General features: G+C 50.9%; 5 protein-coding genes across 5 annotated transcripts; 2 read left to right on the top strand and 3 right to left on the bottom strand.

The window, feature by feature from the left end:
- Positions 1 to 421: 421 nt before the first annotated feature.
- N7477_006023 (putative aspartate transaminase) lies at positions 422 to 1,777 on the top strand (the record flags this gene model as incomplete). Its single annotated transcript, XM_056967686.1, has 3 exons — positions 422 to 1,501; positions 1,555 to 1,660; positions 1,713 to 1,777. The coding sequence occupies 3 exons, from the start codon at positions 422 to 424 to the stop codon at positions 1,775 to 1,777; spliced, it is 1,251 nt and encodes a 416-aa protein (XP_056822440.1).
- A 427-nt stretch (positions 1,778 to 2,204) lies between these two features.
- On the bottom strand, positions 2,205 to 3,563 carry N7477_006022 (putative chitin biosynthesis protein (Chs5); the record flags this gene model as incomplete). Its single annotated transcript, XM_056967685.1, has 4 exons — positions 2,205 to 2,498; positions 2,528 to 2,775; positions 2,822 to 3,386; positions 3,492 to 3,563. The coding sequence occupies 4 exons, from the start codon at positions 3,561 to 3,563 to the stop codon at positions 2,205 to 2,207; spliced, it is 1,179 nt and encodes a 392-aa protein (XP_056822439.1).
- Positions 3,564 to 4,951: 1,388 nt separating this feature from the next.
- On the top strand, positions 4,952 to 5,588 carry N7477_006021 (translation initiation complex factor eIF1A; the record flags this gene model as incomplete). The annotated part of the gene is made up of 2 exons (XM_056967684.1): positions 4,952 to 4,972; positions 5,160 to 5,588. The coding sequence occupies 2 exons, from the start codon at positions 4,952 to 4,954 to the stop codon at positions 5,586 to 5,588; spliced, it is 450 nt and encodes a 149-aa protein (XP_056822438.1).
- A 1,637-nt stretch (positions 5,589 to 7,225) lies between these two features.
- N7477_006020 (uncharacterized protein) lies at positions 7,226 to 9,429 on the bottom strand (the record flags this gene model as incomplete). Its single annotated transcript, XM_056967683.1, has 5 exons — positions 7,226 to 7,726; positions 7,784 to 8,766; positions 8,817 to 9,071; positions 9,131 to 9,265; positions 9,312 to 9,429. The coding sequence occupies 5 exons, from the start codon at positions 9,427 to 9,429 to the stop codon at positions 7,226 to 7,228; spliced, it is 1,992 nt and encodes a 663-aa protein (XP_056822437.1).
- A 317-nt stretch (positions 9,430 to 9,746) lies between these two features.
- N7477_006019 (ssDNA endodeoxyribonuclease RAD1) lies at positions 9,747 to 13,024 on the bottom strand (the record flags this gene model as incomplete). Its single annotated transcript, XM_056967682.1, has 11 exons — positions 9,747 to 10,447; positions 10,713 to 11,119; positions 11,170 to 11,558; positions 11,629 to 11,641; positions 11,774 to 11,785; positions 11,839 to 12,307; positions 12,364 to 12,420; positions 12,470 to 12,540; positions 12,592 to 12,679; positions 12,739 to 12,916; positions 12,977 to 13,024. The coding sequence occupies 11 exons, from the start codon at positions 13,022 to 13,024 to the stop codon at positions 9,747 to 9,749; spliced, it is 2,433 nt and encodes an 810-aa protein (XP_056822436.1).
- Between the last annotated feature and the right edge of the window lie 236 nt (positions 13,025 to 13,260).

Genomic DNA, 13,260 nt, shown 5'->3' with positions numbered 1-13,260 from the left:
CCACGATCTATAACAGAAGAAGACAAGATCGTCAGCCTATGTTCCCATCTTTGAGAGCCAGTCAGCGTGCATCCGATGACCTTCTACGCTGATCGCTTCGGGTTCCTCACGCCAAAACCACGATCTGGGGTCGAACCTATCCAGAATTATCATCGATCCAGCTCACCTACCATGGCTATTGACGGAACACTATGATCTTGTGACAACCCAAAAGCAACATGGCATGTCGAAAGCATGAAAGAGCTGGGCAACCGGCATTAACCGGGTCTTCCCGCGGGGCAAAAAAAGGACAGCGATATCGGTTGACTCAGCGTCGAACGAGTCCGATTTTGTCACATACTCGCAATTCTCTCCGAAATACCCTCCCCGAGGCGATTGACTGATCGATTCGAATCTTCGAACTACATCGACAAACCTCATCATGGAACCCGTTCCGACTCGCCTCAATGTGGCTCCCGTCCCGCCGGACGAGATCTTCGCCTTGAACGGCGCCTATTTCGCCGATACCTTCCCCCAGAAAGTCAGCCTCGGCGTTGGCGTCTACCGCACAGATGATGGCAAGCCGTGGCCGCTCCCAGTTGTTCAGAAGGCCGAGAAGGAACTGGAGAAGGACAACGACCTCATGCGCCACGAATACACTGCCATTGAGGGCGACGTACCCTTCCTGAAGATTGCACGAGACCTGATGTTCGGCTTCGAGGGCGAGGGCAAGGACGAGGAAGCCAAGGCCCGAATTGCCTCTGTTCAGACCGTCGCTGGCACCGGTGCTAACCATCTGGGCGCCCTCTTCCTGGCCCATCACTACAAGCCTCGCACCGTTTGGCTGTCCAACCCCTCGTGGGCAAACCACATGACCATCTGGGAGCTGGCCGACGTTCCCCGCAAGACATACCCCTACTATCATGCCGCGAGCCGGTCCTTCGACTTTGAGGGCATGATGTCAACCCTCGAGACCGAAGCTCAGGAAGGCGATGCCGTCCTTCTGCACGCCTGCGCACACAACCCCACCGGTCTGGACCCGAACAAGGAGCAGTGGATCGCTATCGCAGACCTATGCGAGCGTAAGAAGCTCTTCCCATTCTTCGACTCAGCCTACCAGGGTTTCGCCTCCGGTTCGGTTGAGGAAGACGCCTGGGCGGTTCGCTACTTCTTCAACAACAAGCCTGATATGGAGATGTGCGTTGCCCAAAGTTTCTCCAAGAACTTCGGCCTGTACGGCCAGCGTGTTGGCGCCTACCACTACGTTCTTAACCGCAAGTCTACTTCCATCCGTGACGTTGTCGTCAACAACCTCTGCCACTTGATCCGTGGCGAGTTCTCCATGGGCCCACGTATCGGATGCAGTATCGTTAAGAAGATTATGAACAGCCCGGAGCTGGTCGCCGATTGGCACCAGGATTTGGAGGTCATGAGTTCGCGCATTAAGTCTATGCGCCAAGCTCTCTATGATGAGTTGGTTCGCCTTCAGACCCCTGGCACCTGGGAGCACATTATCGAGCAGGTGAGCATTATTTTATGACTTGGTTCTACTAGTGTTCACTAATAATTTTATAGAACGGCATGTTCTCCTATACTGGTCTTACCCCCAAGCAGGTCTACGCTCTCAAGGACAAGTATCACATTTACCTGCTCAAGTCCGGCCGAGCCTCCATCAGTGGCTGTAAGTACCCACACTTTAGAACAATGAGGCACCATACTGATCCAGTGTACAGTGAGCGAGAAGAATGTCAAGTACGTGGCGCAGGCCATTGACGACGTTATCCGTAACGTGCTTTGAGTATATGCATTGGACAAGGATTTTGCTGCAGTCTGCATACAAGCCTGACTTTTTCGGCATTTGACATACATCAGGCGGGATATTTGACCCTTTTAACGACTTTTTATGATAGACTTCATAGAGAATGACAGCCTGAGGCTTGACCTCGCTACACACCACTCAAAAATAGAACAATCCAAGGCAATCTCGGAAGCGTATTGATGATTTCAGTGCATTAAGAAAGCTATCTACTGTACATTAAGCAGCAAGGCAGGAAAACAAAGGGCGAGCGTCGCAGTTCGCAGTTCATAACTAAAAACCCTGCCTGTGAAAGAGCCCCGAACTTGGTGGACGTGGAACTGTACTAAATATAGTCGTAAGCGCGCCGGGCCACTCGATAGAATTTGGCGCAATAGTCGATATGCTGAGATGATGAGAACTGAAGGTACTAGAGAGGGACTTCATTAAAATCGCTTTCTCCCTCTTTGCCTTTACTCTTGAGGCTCTGGTCATCGGAGGGCGCGGAGCCTCCTTCAGGCATGTTTTGAGGGAGAGTGGTCTCTTTTGATTCCTCTTTCTGGCTCTCTGGATTGTTTTCCGGTTTCTCGGTGTTCTCTTCTGGCTCAGGCGCAGGCTCCTTATGACCATTCGTCTGAGCAGGTTCCTCTTCTTTATTGGTTTCGTCCTTGGGCGGTGGTGGAGGGGGCAGCTCGTCTTCCTTTTCCGAACCAACCTCTTCTGTCTGTGCTTGTGGTTGGGTGCTTGTCTCACCCCCAGGAAAGGCGTCAGAGGCGGCTCTTCAGGAATCTGGTTCTGCTGAGGAGGGGACTGAGGTTGTTCACTGGGCCGGCTCTGGTTGGCGAGTGTAGCCGTGGACATTGTGGATGTTGTTCTTTGGTGGGAAGAGCCATGAATTGTGCTGAGATGGCGGGCCTTGGGATCTGCACCGAGATAGTAACCGCGCACACCGACAATCGTACCCTCAGACTCGCAAGCGTCCACCCACTCCGGAACGACGACTGGGATGTTCATTTCAACGGCTTTCTCCCCACAGCGGGCCCCGACCCTCGGTGCAAACAAAGTGTGTAGTATCAATCCGAACCGTGTCGATCAACTTGCCGCCGATGCGTTCCAAAGCAACACCCAAGGCCTCCTTACGCTGGGGATCGAGAACTCCAGGAGTGACAGTAATACCAGACAGGTCGGTCATCTTGTGTGTTCGACACGTCAGCTTCTCGGACTGGTAGGTACCAGCCGTTGTGCGCAAGACCAGGTGGAAAGTGTATTCAGAATGAATTGCTAGGCCGGAGATCTTAGTGCTGCGTGTCTCCAAAGGACGGGGTATCGAGCCAGCCTTGGAGCCATTGCGGTAGAGGGAGAGTGATTTCAGGGATGCAGTTGCCAGGTCGATTGGATCCCACTCGAGAACGAGGGAAGTCTGGGTAGCGTTTCGCAGGCGAAGAACAGGCGGTGATGGGGTCTTGACACCGTAGGTATTCAAGATGCGCTTCTGAAGGGATTGGAAGGCAGAGGCGTTGGCGGCTTCAGCAGCGTGGTTGCGCGCAACGTTGATGTCGACGATACTGCCGGAGGAAATGTTGTTAGGGAGAAGGACAGAGGGGAATTCGATCTGTATCCATCTCAGTCAGCTTGCCACTGGTACTGGGGATCTCGCGCAACGGTCGCACGCAATGGTTCCCCATGTTTGTGATTTAGGCAGGGGGCTGGAGCTTACGAGGCGGTTGTCCTGGGTCAGGAGCACGGCGACACCGGCGTCTACCTTGCCGACAGTCAAGGAGACCAGCATGGTGGAGGAAGTTTGAGTGGGGGTATAGTGGTAGATGTTGATGGGAAGTGGTTGTCAGGTACGGAAAACGGAGTACGGGTGTTGATTCCGCCAGATCGGCACTTTAACGAGGCTAGAAGCGGGAACAGAAGATAAGTTCTGATTCTAGTCCAACGAAGAACGATTTCTACTTTTTAAGTGAAAGTGCGAGGACAATAGAAATTTTTGATTCCAAGTAGGGATGCAAAGATGAGATATGAAATCGTCTCAGCCACAAAACGCCGTCCAATGCTAGTCCTCCATATTGTACAAAGTAGAGAATCATTATATAGTACAAAAAAATATTGTACACGTCAAGCCCTTTCCATTCCAGGGGGAGCTTCGGATCTAGGATGTGCGATCTGACTATGCATTGCGCGTTGTTTTAACAAGCCCTCCAGGACCAAGCGTGCATCCTGTTGGACCGTCTCGAAGCTCTGCTTGACGAAGGACGGGCGAATGATGAGATCCGCTGAGCCGGTAAGAGGTTCCTGTGGAAGCCATGAGTAGGTTGAGAGTAGCGGCCTCCCTAAACGATCGAAGCCTTTTTCTTTCAAGGCTAGCTCGAAAGCGACGCGTGCTCTTCGAGCACATACAGAGCGAACCACTCTTTTAAGCTGCGTTATGTGTGACACTGATACTCTCCACCACAGAGTATCCCGGTCTCGACCCTCCCAGCTGTGTGCGACCTTCGGGGCAATCGGATGGACCGGTGATCCCAGGTAGCGGGCGGCAACCGGAGGAATAACATGTCTGGAACTGTATATCAAGCTCAGATTTTTGGTTGAAGCAGTCAGCTTCATGGCGCGGGTCTAACGGTGGTAGAGGAGCGCCAGAACGAAAGTAACAGATATTTGAATAGGAGGGAAGAATCGGAACCATAGCGAGTTATGGGGAGGGTTGATCGAAATATATTGCGCGAGCCACGGAGTTCATGGACTCAGGATGATCAATGGGAGTCGCGTGCTCATCTGCCGGAACGGCAAATTGAGGGGTCTTGAAGGAAAAAGTAGCAAAGGCCGATCCTAAAGCGTGAGTTTCGACAATGCAGTGGCAACTCCGCGCCCCGACAGCTGTTGAGCTTCAGAAACACCTCTCGATCTCCATCGCGTCCTTTTTTTTCTGCCGACCTAAGCCGGGCGGTGACTGCCTTACCAATCAGGCATAAAATTGCCACACAAAGCCGCTTTGTGCCTGATTAGGTCAGTGCAGATTTGATTGACACAGCCTCTGATCCCCCACTTCGTTCTTCTTTCTACCAAGACACCCGGGGATTTACCCATATTTTTTTTTCTCTCTTTTTCGAGGAGAAATATCACGTACCTACACATAGCGAGACTCGAGTCCAGTGAAGGTCACACTCCTCCGCTATGCCCAAGAACAAGGGAAGGGTAAGCGCGCAAGACATTCAGCCCCTCTCCCTGGAATGTGTCGCCCCGCCACCATCTGCCCACGAGTTGTCGACATTTCGGGGTCGCTACTTGTGGTCGGATAGATATGGTAGAGGGAGATACACTTCGAATTCCAGATCTCTACACACCGCACAAATGACGTACAAATTCTGACAATCTGAAACAGGGCGGTAAGAACCGTCGTCGTGGCAAGAACGAGAACGACAACGAGAAACGTGAGCTCATCTTCAAAGAGGAGGGCCAGGAGTACGCTCAGGTCGTGAAGATGCTGGGCAACGGTCGTCTCGAGGCTCTCTGCTTCGATGGCGAGAAGCGTCTGGCTCACATTCGTGGCAAGATGCGCAAGAAGGTCTGGATCAACCAGGGTGACATCATCCTTCTCTCGCTCCGTGATTACCAGGACGAGAAGGGCGACGTTATCATGAAGTACACCTCCGACGAGGCCCGTTCCCTGAAGGCCTACGGTGAGCTGCCCGAGCACGCCAAGATTAACGAGACCGACACCTACGCCAATGACGGTCTCGAGGACAACGTCGAGTTCGACGAGGACCGTGAGAGCGAGGACGAGAAGGAAATTGATGTCGACGACCTTTAAGGTCACCCTTACACCCCACTGAGCTCGATGCTCTGCCCTGCAATAGTGCCACGAAAAATTCCTTTTGTGGCACTCCCTATGTACCGCCATCCCCTCATACACTGCTGAGATTGGCCCAGTACCGTGGCTATGATGCTCTTGATCCATATCGAAATGTGAATTTCGTCTTCGGTCATTGTTCCCTTGTTTTCGATCGAACAGTACGGGCATCTCTCAACCAGTCCACGACAACTGGTCTTTCTCGGCCCGGATTGAGATTCAGGGCACCTCTCCCCACACGGCGGCTACGACAATCTACCAGGGCACGAAGCATTCGACAAAAAGGCTTTCGGGATTGGATGAAGGCGGGTATGGTTATTTTGAATCGGTCACCTTCTTGTATTTCCATATGTGTCTCTTACAGTTACTTGGAGTCGTGCTACAGAGAAAAGAGGCTGCACCACGCATGATGAACCTGTGTGGCTGTAGCCTTGCCTTACATTGCATGCTATGTCCTCTGCCTAGCCTTGCTTTCTTTCCATTTCTTTCATAGATTTATGAATTAAGGTCATGAGAATAAAAGTACTTTATCCTAAACATTTCTTTGAACAAAATTTCACTTTTCAAGCGGTACGCCAGTAGACAATTCAATGAAAGAGCATCTCGTAGGATGTCTTGTCGTGATTGAGTCAAAAGTCAGCGTAGATCTCGGCGTCGCGCTCGGCTTCAATGACCAGTCAGACGCCCCGATTGTGAAGTAGGAATAGGAATCGGAGAGAATGTCTCCCACGCCTTAGCACCAATTTGGAGTATCTTTTTGAGTCAAAGATCTTCGAGGTCAGACGATGATAATCCCAAAATTTCCCATTTACGTGGCGTTAGGAATCCTCCACATTGTCATAGCAGACAAGCACCTCGCTCAATCCGCCTGCCTCAGCCGAACCCGAAAGAGTATTGTAGTAGATCCTTGATACCTTCCTCTGCAGCAAAGCCCACCCAGCAGCCACAATTCGCAACACTGGCTTCATCTGAAGATTTCAAGATCAGGAAGCTCACTAGCAATGACTTCGACGAATGGTCCATCCTCTTCAGAGCATACGTCGACTTCTATGAGACTTCAATCCCTGAAGATCAGTACAAGAGGACCTTTGAACGAATTCTAGACTCTAAGTCAGACTTGTACGCCGTTGATGAGACAGCAGCAAGCGGGTGACTCAAGGGATGGCAAGATGATTGCGATTGCGCATTTCTTCCCCAACAGACTCCGTGGAGTGAAAAGAACATTATGCTTTTGAATGGTGTATATTCGGTGATATGAGATCTGGGTTTAGAGAGTGACCGACGCGATCTAGATCTCTTCGTCGATCCATTCCGAAGAGGAAATGGCCAAGGCCGCAAGATGATCCCGCAGTCGCTGATGCCTCGAAGGAAATGGGATGTTTCCGCCTCCAGTGGTTGACGAAACAGGACAACACAACTGCACGCCGACTCTACGATACGATGGCCGATGCATCATTCGTTCAATACCGTATGGGTCTGGAGTAGTATTGCTCTGATAAATATGCTATTGTTGTAGCCACATCATCTTCGCTGTCGTTATCTGATCGGGCAATGATGTGATGGGCTCGGTTAAAAGATACAGAATAGTTGAAGCAACATCACGAATTCAAACTTCCCTCCCCACCTGTTGAACCCTTCACACAACCTCCATTGCCAAACATGGACTTCGCAGCTGCCTGCCAAACAGTCTCGCGCTGTAAATAGTTATCTAGAGTATAAAACAGGCGACACTCTGCAGCCTCGTAGATGAACTGCAACGGGGTCTGATCATCATCGGGATCGTATTCATTGCGTAAATTGACGCTGCCACTCCATGCAAATGACGGTGCCAGACTGGGGCTGGACTCGTTGAACTCCTTCCACTCGGCAGATGTTAGTAGAGGCGTTGAGCTATTGGCTGACTGTTGAATCAACTGGTTCGCTTGAGTGATGTAGCCATTAATATAATTGATGCCCAGAGACTGGCCGCCCTTGACGCCGCCGACACCTTGCATCGGTGCTTGGCTTGGACGACCACCGAAGGTAATGGTGCGAACACCTTGGCGCTTCATGAGTTTGACGAAGAAGGCACAGGTTGAGACGCAGTCGCCATCAGTGATCTGAATTGACAATTTAGAAATCTGCTCGTATAGCATAACCAACTTGCTGGGACTTACGATGGTGATGTTCTCCGCTGGGAACAGAGTGCGACTAGGATTCAACGGCGCAGGCCCGTACCCATTGATGGGATAGACGTTGGTTGATGTCGCGGTGTAATTGAAGTTAGCGAGCAAGCTGGATGAGGGGCTATTCAGTACTTCGTGCGGACCATAAAGATCTTGCCAGGAGCTGAAGCCGGCCGTCTGATCTGGCTGAACCATCTGTCTGTAAGCGAAGACGTTGTTTGAGTCCAATTTGGTGTCTCGAGAGTATGCCTGAGTGAGATATTTCGCAGCATCGTGGGCGCGGTACCGCGTCGCTGTATAGGGAAAAGCATCCGGGAAGAAGATTCGGGACATGTCGATGCCAATAGACATGTATCCACCCGGATTTGAGGCAAGGTCGATCAGAATATTCTTCTTACCCGCCGCGGTGGCATTTTGCAAGAAATCAGTGGCGATTTGCGCGGTCTGTTTGGGGCTAGATGAGAAGGTAGGGAGGAACATGATCCCTGTATTTTCGAGGCCGGTGAGATTGGAAAAATATCCCGCAATCGAGTTATCTGAGTTGCGCCATTCCGTGTCTGGGAGCCCAGTGATCTCGGAAGCTTGCTCGGCACCTGAGGAGGAGCTGGAGGCAGTGGGCAAGCTCCGGGGAAGGCAGTTGACGGTGTATAACTCGGTGCCATTTTGGTAGGAGAAGTATCTCTCTGATGGTGTAGCTGTTCTTTCCACCGTCTGCATTGTCCCATTTTTGTACCTGAGGTTCAATTCCGAGCCGTCAATCCAGTCACTTGTGGTATACCAGATGCCGTTTGCGTTGGTCGGGGAATTAGTGACGCTACGGGCCAATGATGGGAAAATTCGGTTATACTGCGCATCGCGGTCTTGTAGACTTTGGAGAGAGGCGTATGATTCGAGGTATTCGGCCACAACAGTGCCATTGATAGTTTCAAGGGGTGACACGTTATCGGCACCCTTTTGCTGGAGCTGCGCATCGCCTGCAAATAGATAAGCATTTGAGCAGCGAGGCATAAATGTGAAAAATTACTCAGTGTGTAAACTTGTGGTGGCGAAAGTCCATCTGTCGAGATAGACACAAGCGGCATGTCAACTCCATAACGGAAGATGGACTGCGAGCATAGTTGAAAGCTCAGATGTCCATCATATGCCGACTTGATGAGATGTGACACCTCCAGGTCCATTTCGAATTGACTGGAGTAGCCATTGCTGTTCACTTTGTCCTGAATCGTTTCAATTCCTCGAAGCAGGTCCGTAGGTGGCATTTGGTAGCCCGAAGGAGGCTCTGTTGTTTGATGTTAGTTTCACACAAGCAGATAGGGGATTAAGCCGGCGAATGCGTACGTTTCAAAATATCAATAGTTGACTGGAACTCAAGAATCCTACGAACTTGAGTGAGGAAAGTCACCGCACGCCCAGAGTCGAAGGGCATCGACATCAAACATTGATGCACCAAATCGTGGGGAATCTTAGCGCCGACTGCGACCGTTAGCTGCATTCTCCGATCGGCCGGCTGTGGACGCACTTTGGCTGTGACTGACGTCCGAGACCAGATTGGTGATTTGTGCGCATGGCTCGACATGACGAACTTGGATGGCCCCAGTAGCCGCGGCCAGCGGAATCAATAAGGGCGTGAAATGCATTGTGATGTTGAGGACATTAGGTGCGAAGTGACGATATAGGCGAGTATCCACTCTCAGGGGGCCTTCAGTGGAACCCTTGTTTGTTACTATTTTGGCTGATCTGCGCCAAGATGTGTCGCAGTTAGGGTGAAAATCGTTAGTGTGTCTCGGGGCCTTTGGTTTCGCGTGGCGTTTGCAGAGGAATGCTACGTGTCGAACAATCTAGATTCTCACTGCATGGGCTGTGAAGCCCAACGAGATGATATCGAGCAACATGAATTGGAATTTGGTCGCCTTGGCTTTCGGGTTCCATTGATGTAGTGAAACTATGAAAATAACTAATCCTCGAAGACACTTTTCCGGAAAAATTTATAGATTTTACGGGCAGCCTCTTTACCGACAATCGAATCCAGCTGATCGATCTCCATATTGGCGATTTCAGTGAGATTTTCGGTCTCTAGTATCAGCCGTTCAAGAGCCTGTGGTGTCACACCGGGTACGGCCCGCAGCATATCTTGTGGGAGAAGATTGAAGGTTCGATGCTCGATTCCAGCAGCAGCCATGACATCCCCGGCGTTGCCAGCATCAGATAACTGAATATCCAACCCAATTTGCACGGCACGCAGGGGGTCTGGTTCTGCAGCATTTTTCTTCAACTCTGCAAAGATTTCTGCAGTCTGGTAGGGTGATGAGGACCATATGATCCTGAGCCGTGGGAAAGCGAGGATAAGAAGCACCAACATATGCTGCGCGGATCTCGGGTTTGAAGAATTCGCCATCGAACTGCTGCTCGTGCTCGTGGCTTGACCAGAAGATGAAAAGCCTTGCTCCATCAGGAAGGAAGTTGGGCCCGTAGCGGATGCGAATGCATCGAATGTAAAAGACTTGTTCTGATCGAATTCGATCAAAAGGAGAGGAGTTTTGTAGTGCTGGAGCATAGTTTCGGCCTGGTTGTAGAGGCGACCGTTGCGGAGGGATGATATCAGATCACGGATGGACTTGCGCTCTACACAAATCTCTGGCGTAAGAATATAATCGCCTACCGTAAGTTGACAGGGAACCACGACCATATTGTTCCCATGCAAAAGTGATGGAAGTGCACTGCGGAACTCTCGTACGTCAACCACTACTCGCGGGGGGGGCCGCCGTGGCTGCCAATCGCCCTCCTCCAGCAATACGAGTGTTGACTGTGCGAAGGAACTGTTCTTGCGGATCTTCAGCTTTCTTATCATGAGTCAGAGTAACCGCCATGTTCTGCAGATAATGTCAGTCAGAAGTCCTCGAAGATAGAGCATCAAACTTACCCCTTTTCTCCTTGATGAGTTTCGTAAACGAATCTTTCTCACGTCGGACGGCGCTCAGATACCGTTGCTCCTCAACAGACCCACCATAGTAAATGAAGTAGACCTTCACATTCCGTCCCGAGTGAGAACTGCGGTAGACTTCCACCCTACGAATGAAGGCCGCATCTGGCTCGTACATGATAATGTAACGAGGTCGAACCTCCTCCAGTATATGATCATCCATATCGCCGTCATAGGGGTGTATCATCACGAGGTCATTCATGTCGTAAAGTTCGTAAAAGTCTTCCATGTTTTCGAAATCATCAATCACAATTTCTTCTTTCTGTGTTTCTTCGGCCTCGGTGGGCTGGATCTCGTTGAGTAGGCTCACGACCTGGCCCGGCAGCTCAACCTCGGTTTGCACGCTGCTGTTAGGCACGCGACCAGCGGCGGAATTAACTGCACCGCCGCCACGTACGCGGCGACGCTTGTTCGGGGAGGTCGGCCTTGATGCTGGGGTGTTGCTGACTCCGATAGTCGTCCTGGCCTATCGTCATCGGAGAGGTTTTTATTCACATTTGAGAGGGAGCTCTTCCAGTTGAGGTAGTCCCGCAGTCGACGCCGCATCATGACCTCTGCAGATGAGCCCTCCTCGTCTTCATCGTTCTTCAATATAGATTGTGCAACTTTGGCATGCATGGTGCTTATGTATTCGCGAAGCTGGCGGCAAGTTCGCTGGTCACTGCACATGATCAAAATCGTACTATTTGATTCATCAGGGGCGGTCGGGTTTAGATAAGCATCTTGCTCGATCTCACCAAGGACCTCTGCCACCACGTTCCACTTTGGAAGAGGCTCAAGAGTCGGCTGCAGACCGGTAGCAAAATTTAATGATGAGGAGGGTCGAGACATATCATTGTTGAGTTTACCTTCGTACACACGTGCCTTTGCTGTTTGGAAAAGAACATGAGCAGCATCCAAAAAAAGCCAAGGTGAGTAGTTATGCTTGTTGGAGCCAGGGGGGCGGCGAATGAGCTGCCACAATCGTATCGAGATATTTAACGAAAGACACGGCATCGTACGTGAGCAAGGCACTGCTTTGGAGTTAGTGCAGCTCCAGTGGAACAAGGCAGACGGTGAGACGTACTGGAGAATTCCTCGAAGGTCCGTCAAGTCACTGACGATTTGCCGGGTCCTGAAGCTCACGCGGTGCCAAATAGGATCAAGTTGTCTTCGGATTGAAACGTCAAAGTTTCTGTGCAAAGCGCTGTCCAGGGTCCACTCCTCCATATCTAGACCCGTGTTGGCTTTGCGGAGCTCCGCAATGCTAATTTCCACACATTCAAGAACAGCGTTTTGTATCTCTCGCATCTTGCCACTCATTGGCACCTCCAGCTCGATAACTTCTGCCTTACGATGGCCTTCCAAGGATTCAGCAACTGAGACCTCGAATCTAGGCCATAGTGAAGCCTTGGGCAAGAACAAATTTCGAAGAACATTGGCCAACGGTGCAAATCCAGTAGTCAAAGGTTCGGGCGAATCCGAGAAAGCTTTCAGAAAGCCGCGCTTGTTTGCTTGTCGGTAGATACGAACGATGAATGCTTCAAGAGATGTCGCTATCACTCTCAGGAATACTGTCAGCTGGCTCCAAGTGCCTGGGCAAGATATGTACCATACTTATCAGCATGCAAGATGATCATGCCCGAGACCTTCTCGGGATCGAGGAGCTCTAGCGAATGGATTAGCCATTGCCAGGTTGTCTAGAACTTCTGGCATACTCGATAGCAAGTCCACAACGAGGATTCTTGATGTCACACTCAGAATGCCACCTTCAGCATATATCCGTTCACTGATATCCAATCAGCGTATGTGCAGCTAAATCAATGCAGCCAATACCCACCGCATAGCCACTGTGGCCTTCTCTGTGTTGATGACCTTGAGCCCCCTCGCAAGCGGGGACTTGCTTGTCGCATAATGTTCAGCCAGCGCTATCCGTCCGCAGTGTCAGCGCGTCTTAATGCAGGGATCCGGGGTGCGGCCGGCGTACCCTCTCCGATCCATTCATTCTCTCGATCATCCGCACCAACCACCAAGACCAAGTTGTTTCCGGCCGCATCGTAGAAGTGAAGAAGATTCGTTATGAGGTGGAGCAATCCCAGACCGCGAGCGAGGACGACCAGCTCATCCTCTGTGCGTAATTCGGTGAAGATGTGCTGCTGATATTGCTGTAGATGGAAATTGTCAGCGCAAGATCTGGGCCTTCACGGGCGATATCAAAAGCTCACCAGCGGCAGCGACAGCTTCACCGGTACATTTGTTCTGTCCATAGGCATGAGGCGCCTTTCTTGACGCGTTGAATGACTGAAGGGTCAGACGGGCGAGAGCCGTCGCGAAATCACGTGCCTATGATGCAATGGATTGAGGTTATCTACTACTGCAGCTTCCAATAGCGCTATGAATTTAGCAAGATTCACGCTGCATAAGATCATTTGCTCCAAGGCCAATATGACTCATATACAGAAGGCTACTTGATCATTGCGACAAAGAAACAGCATGCTATAATGTTCCA

This window comes from Penicillium maclennaniae (assembly GCF_028827695.1).
Source record: "Penicillium maclennaniae strain IBT 15551 chromosome Unknown utg000005l:1.0-2652337.0:1.0-2654196.0, whole genome shotgun sequence".
In the NCBI taxonomy this organism is placed as follows: Eukaryota; Fungi; Ascomycota; class Eurotiomycetes; order Eurotiales; family Aspergillaceae; genus Penicillium; species Penicillium maclennaniae.
The sequence above is the reverse complement of the archived record's forward strand: the minus strand, read 5'-3'. Positions and strand labels throughout refer to the sequence as shown.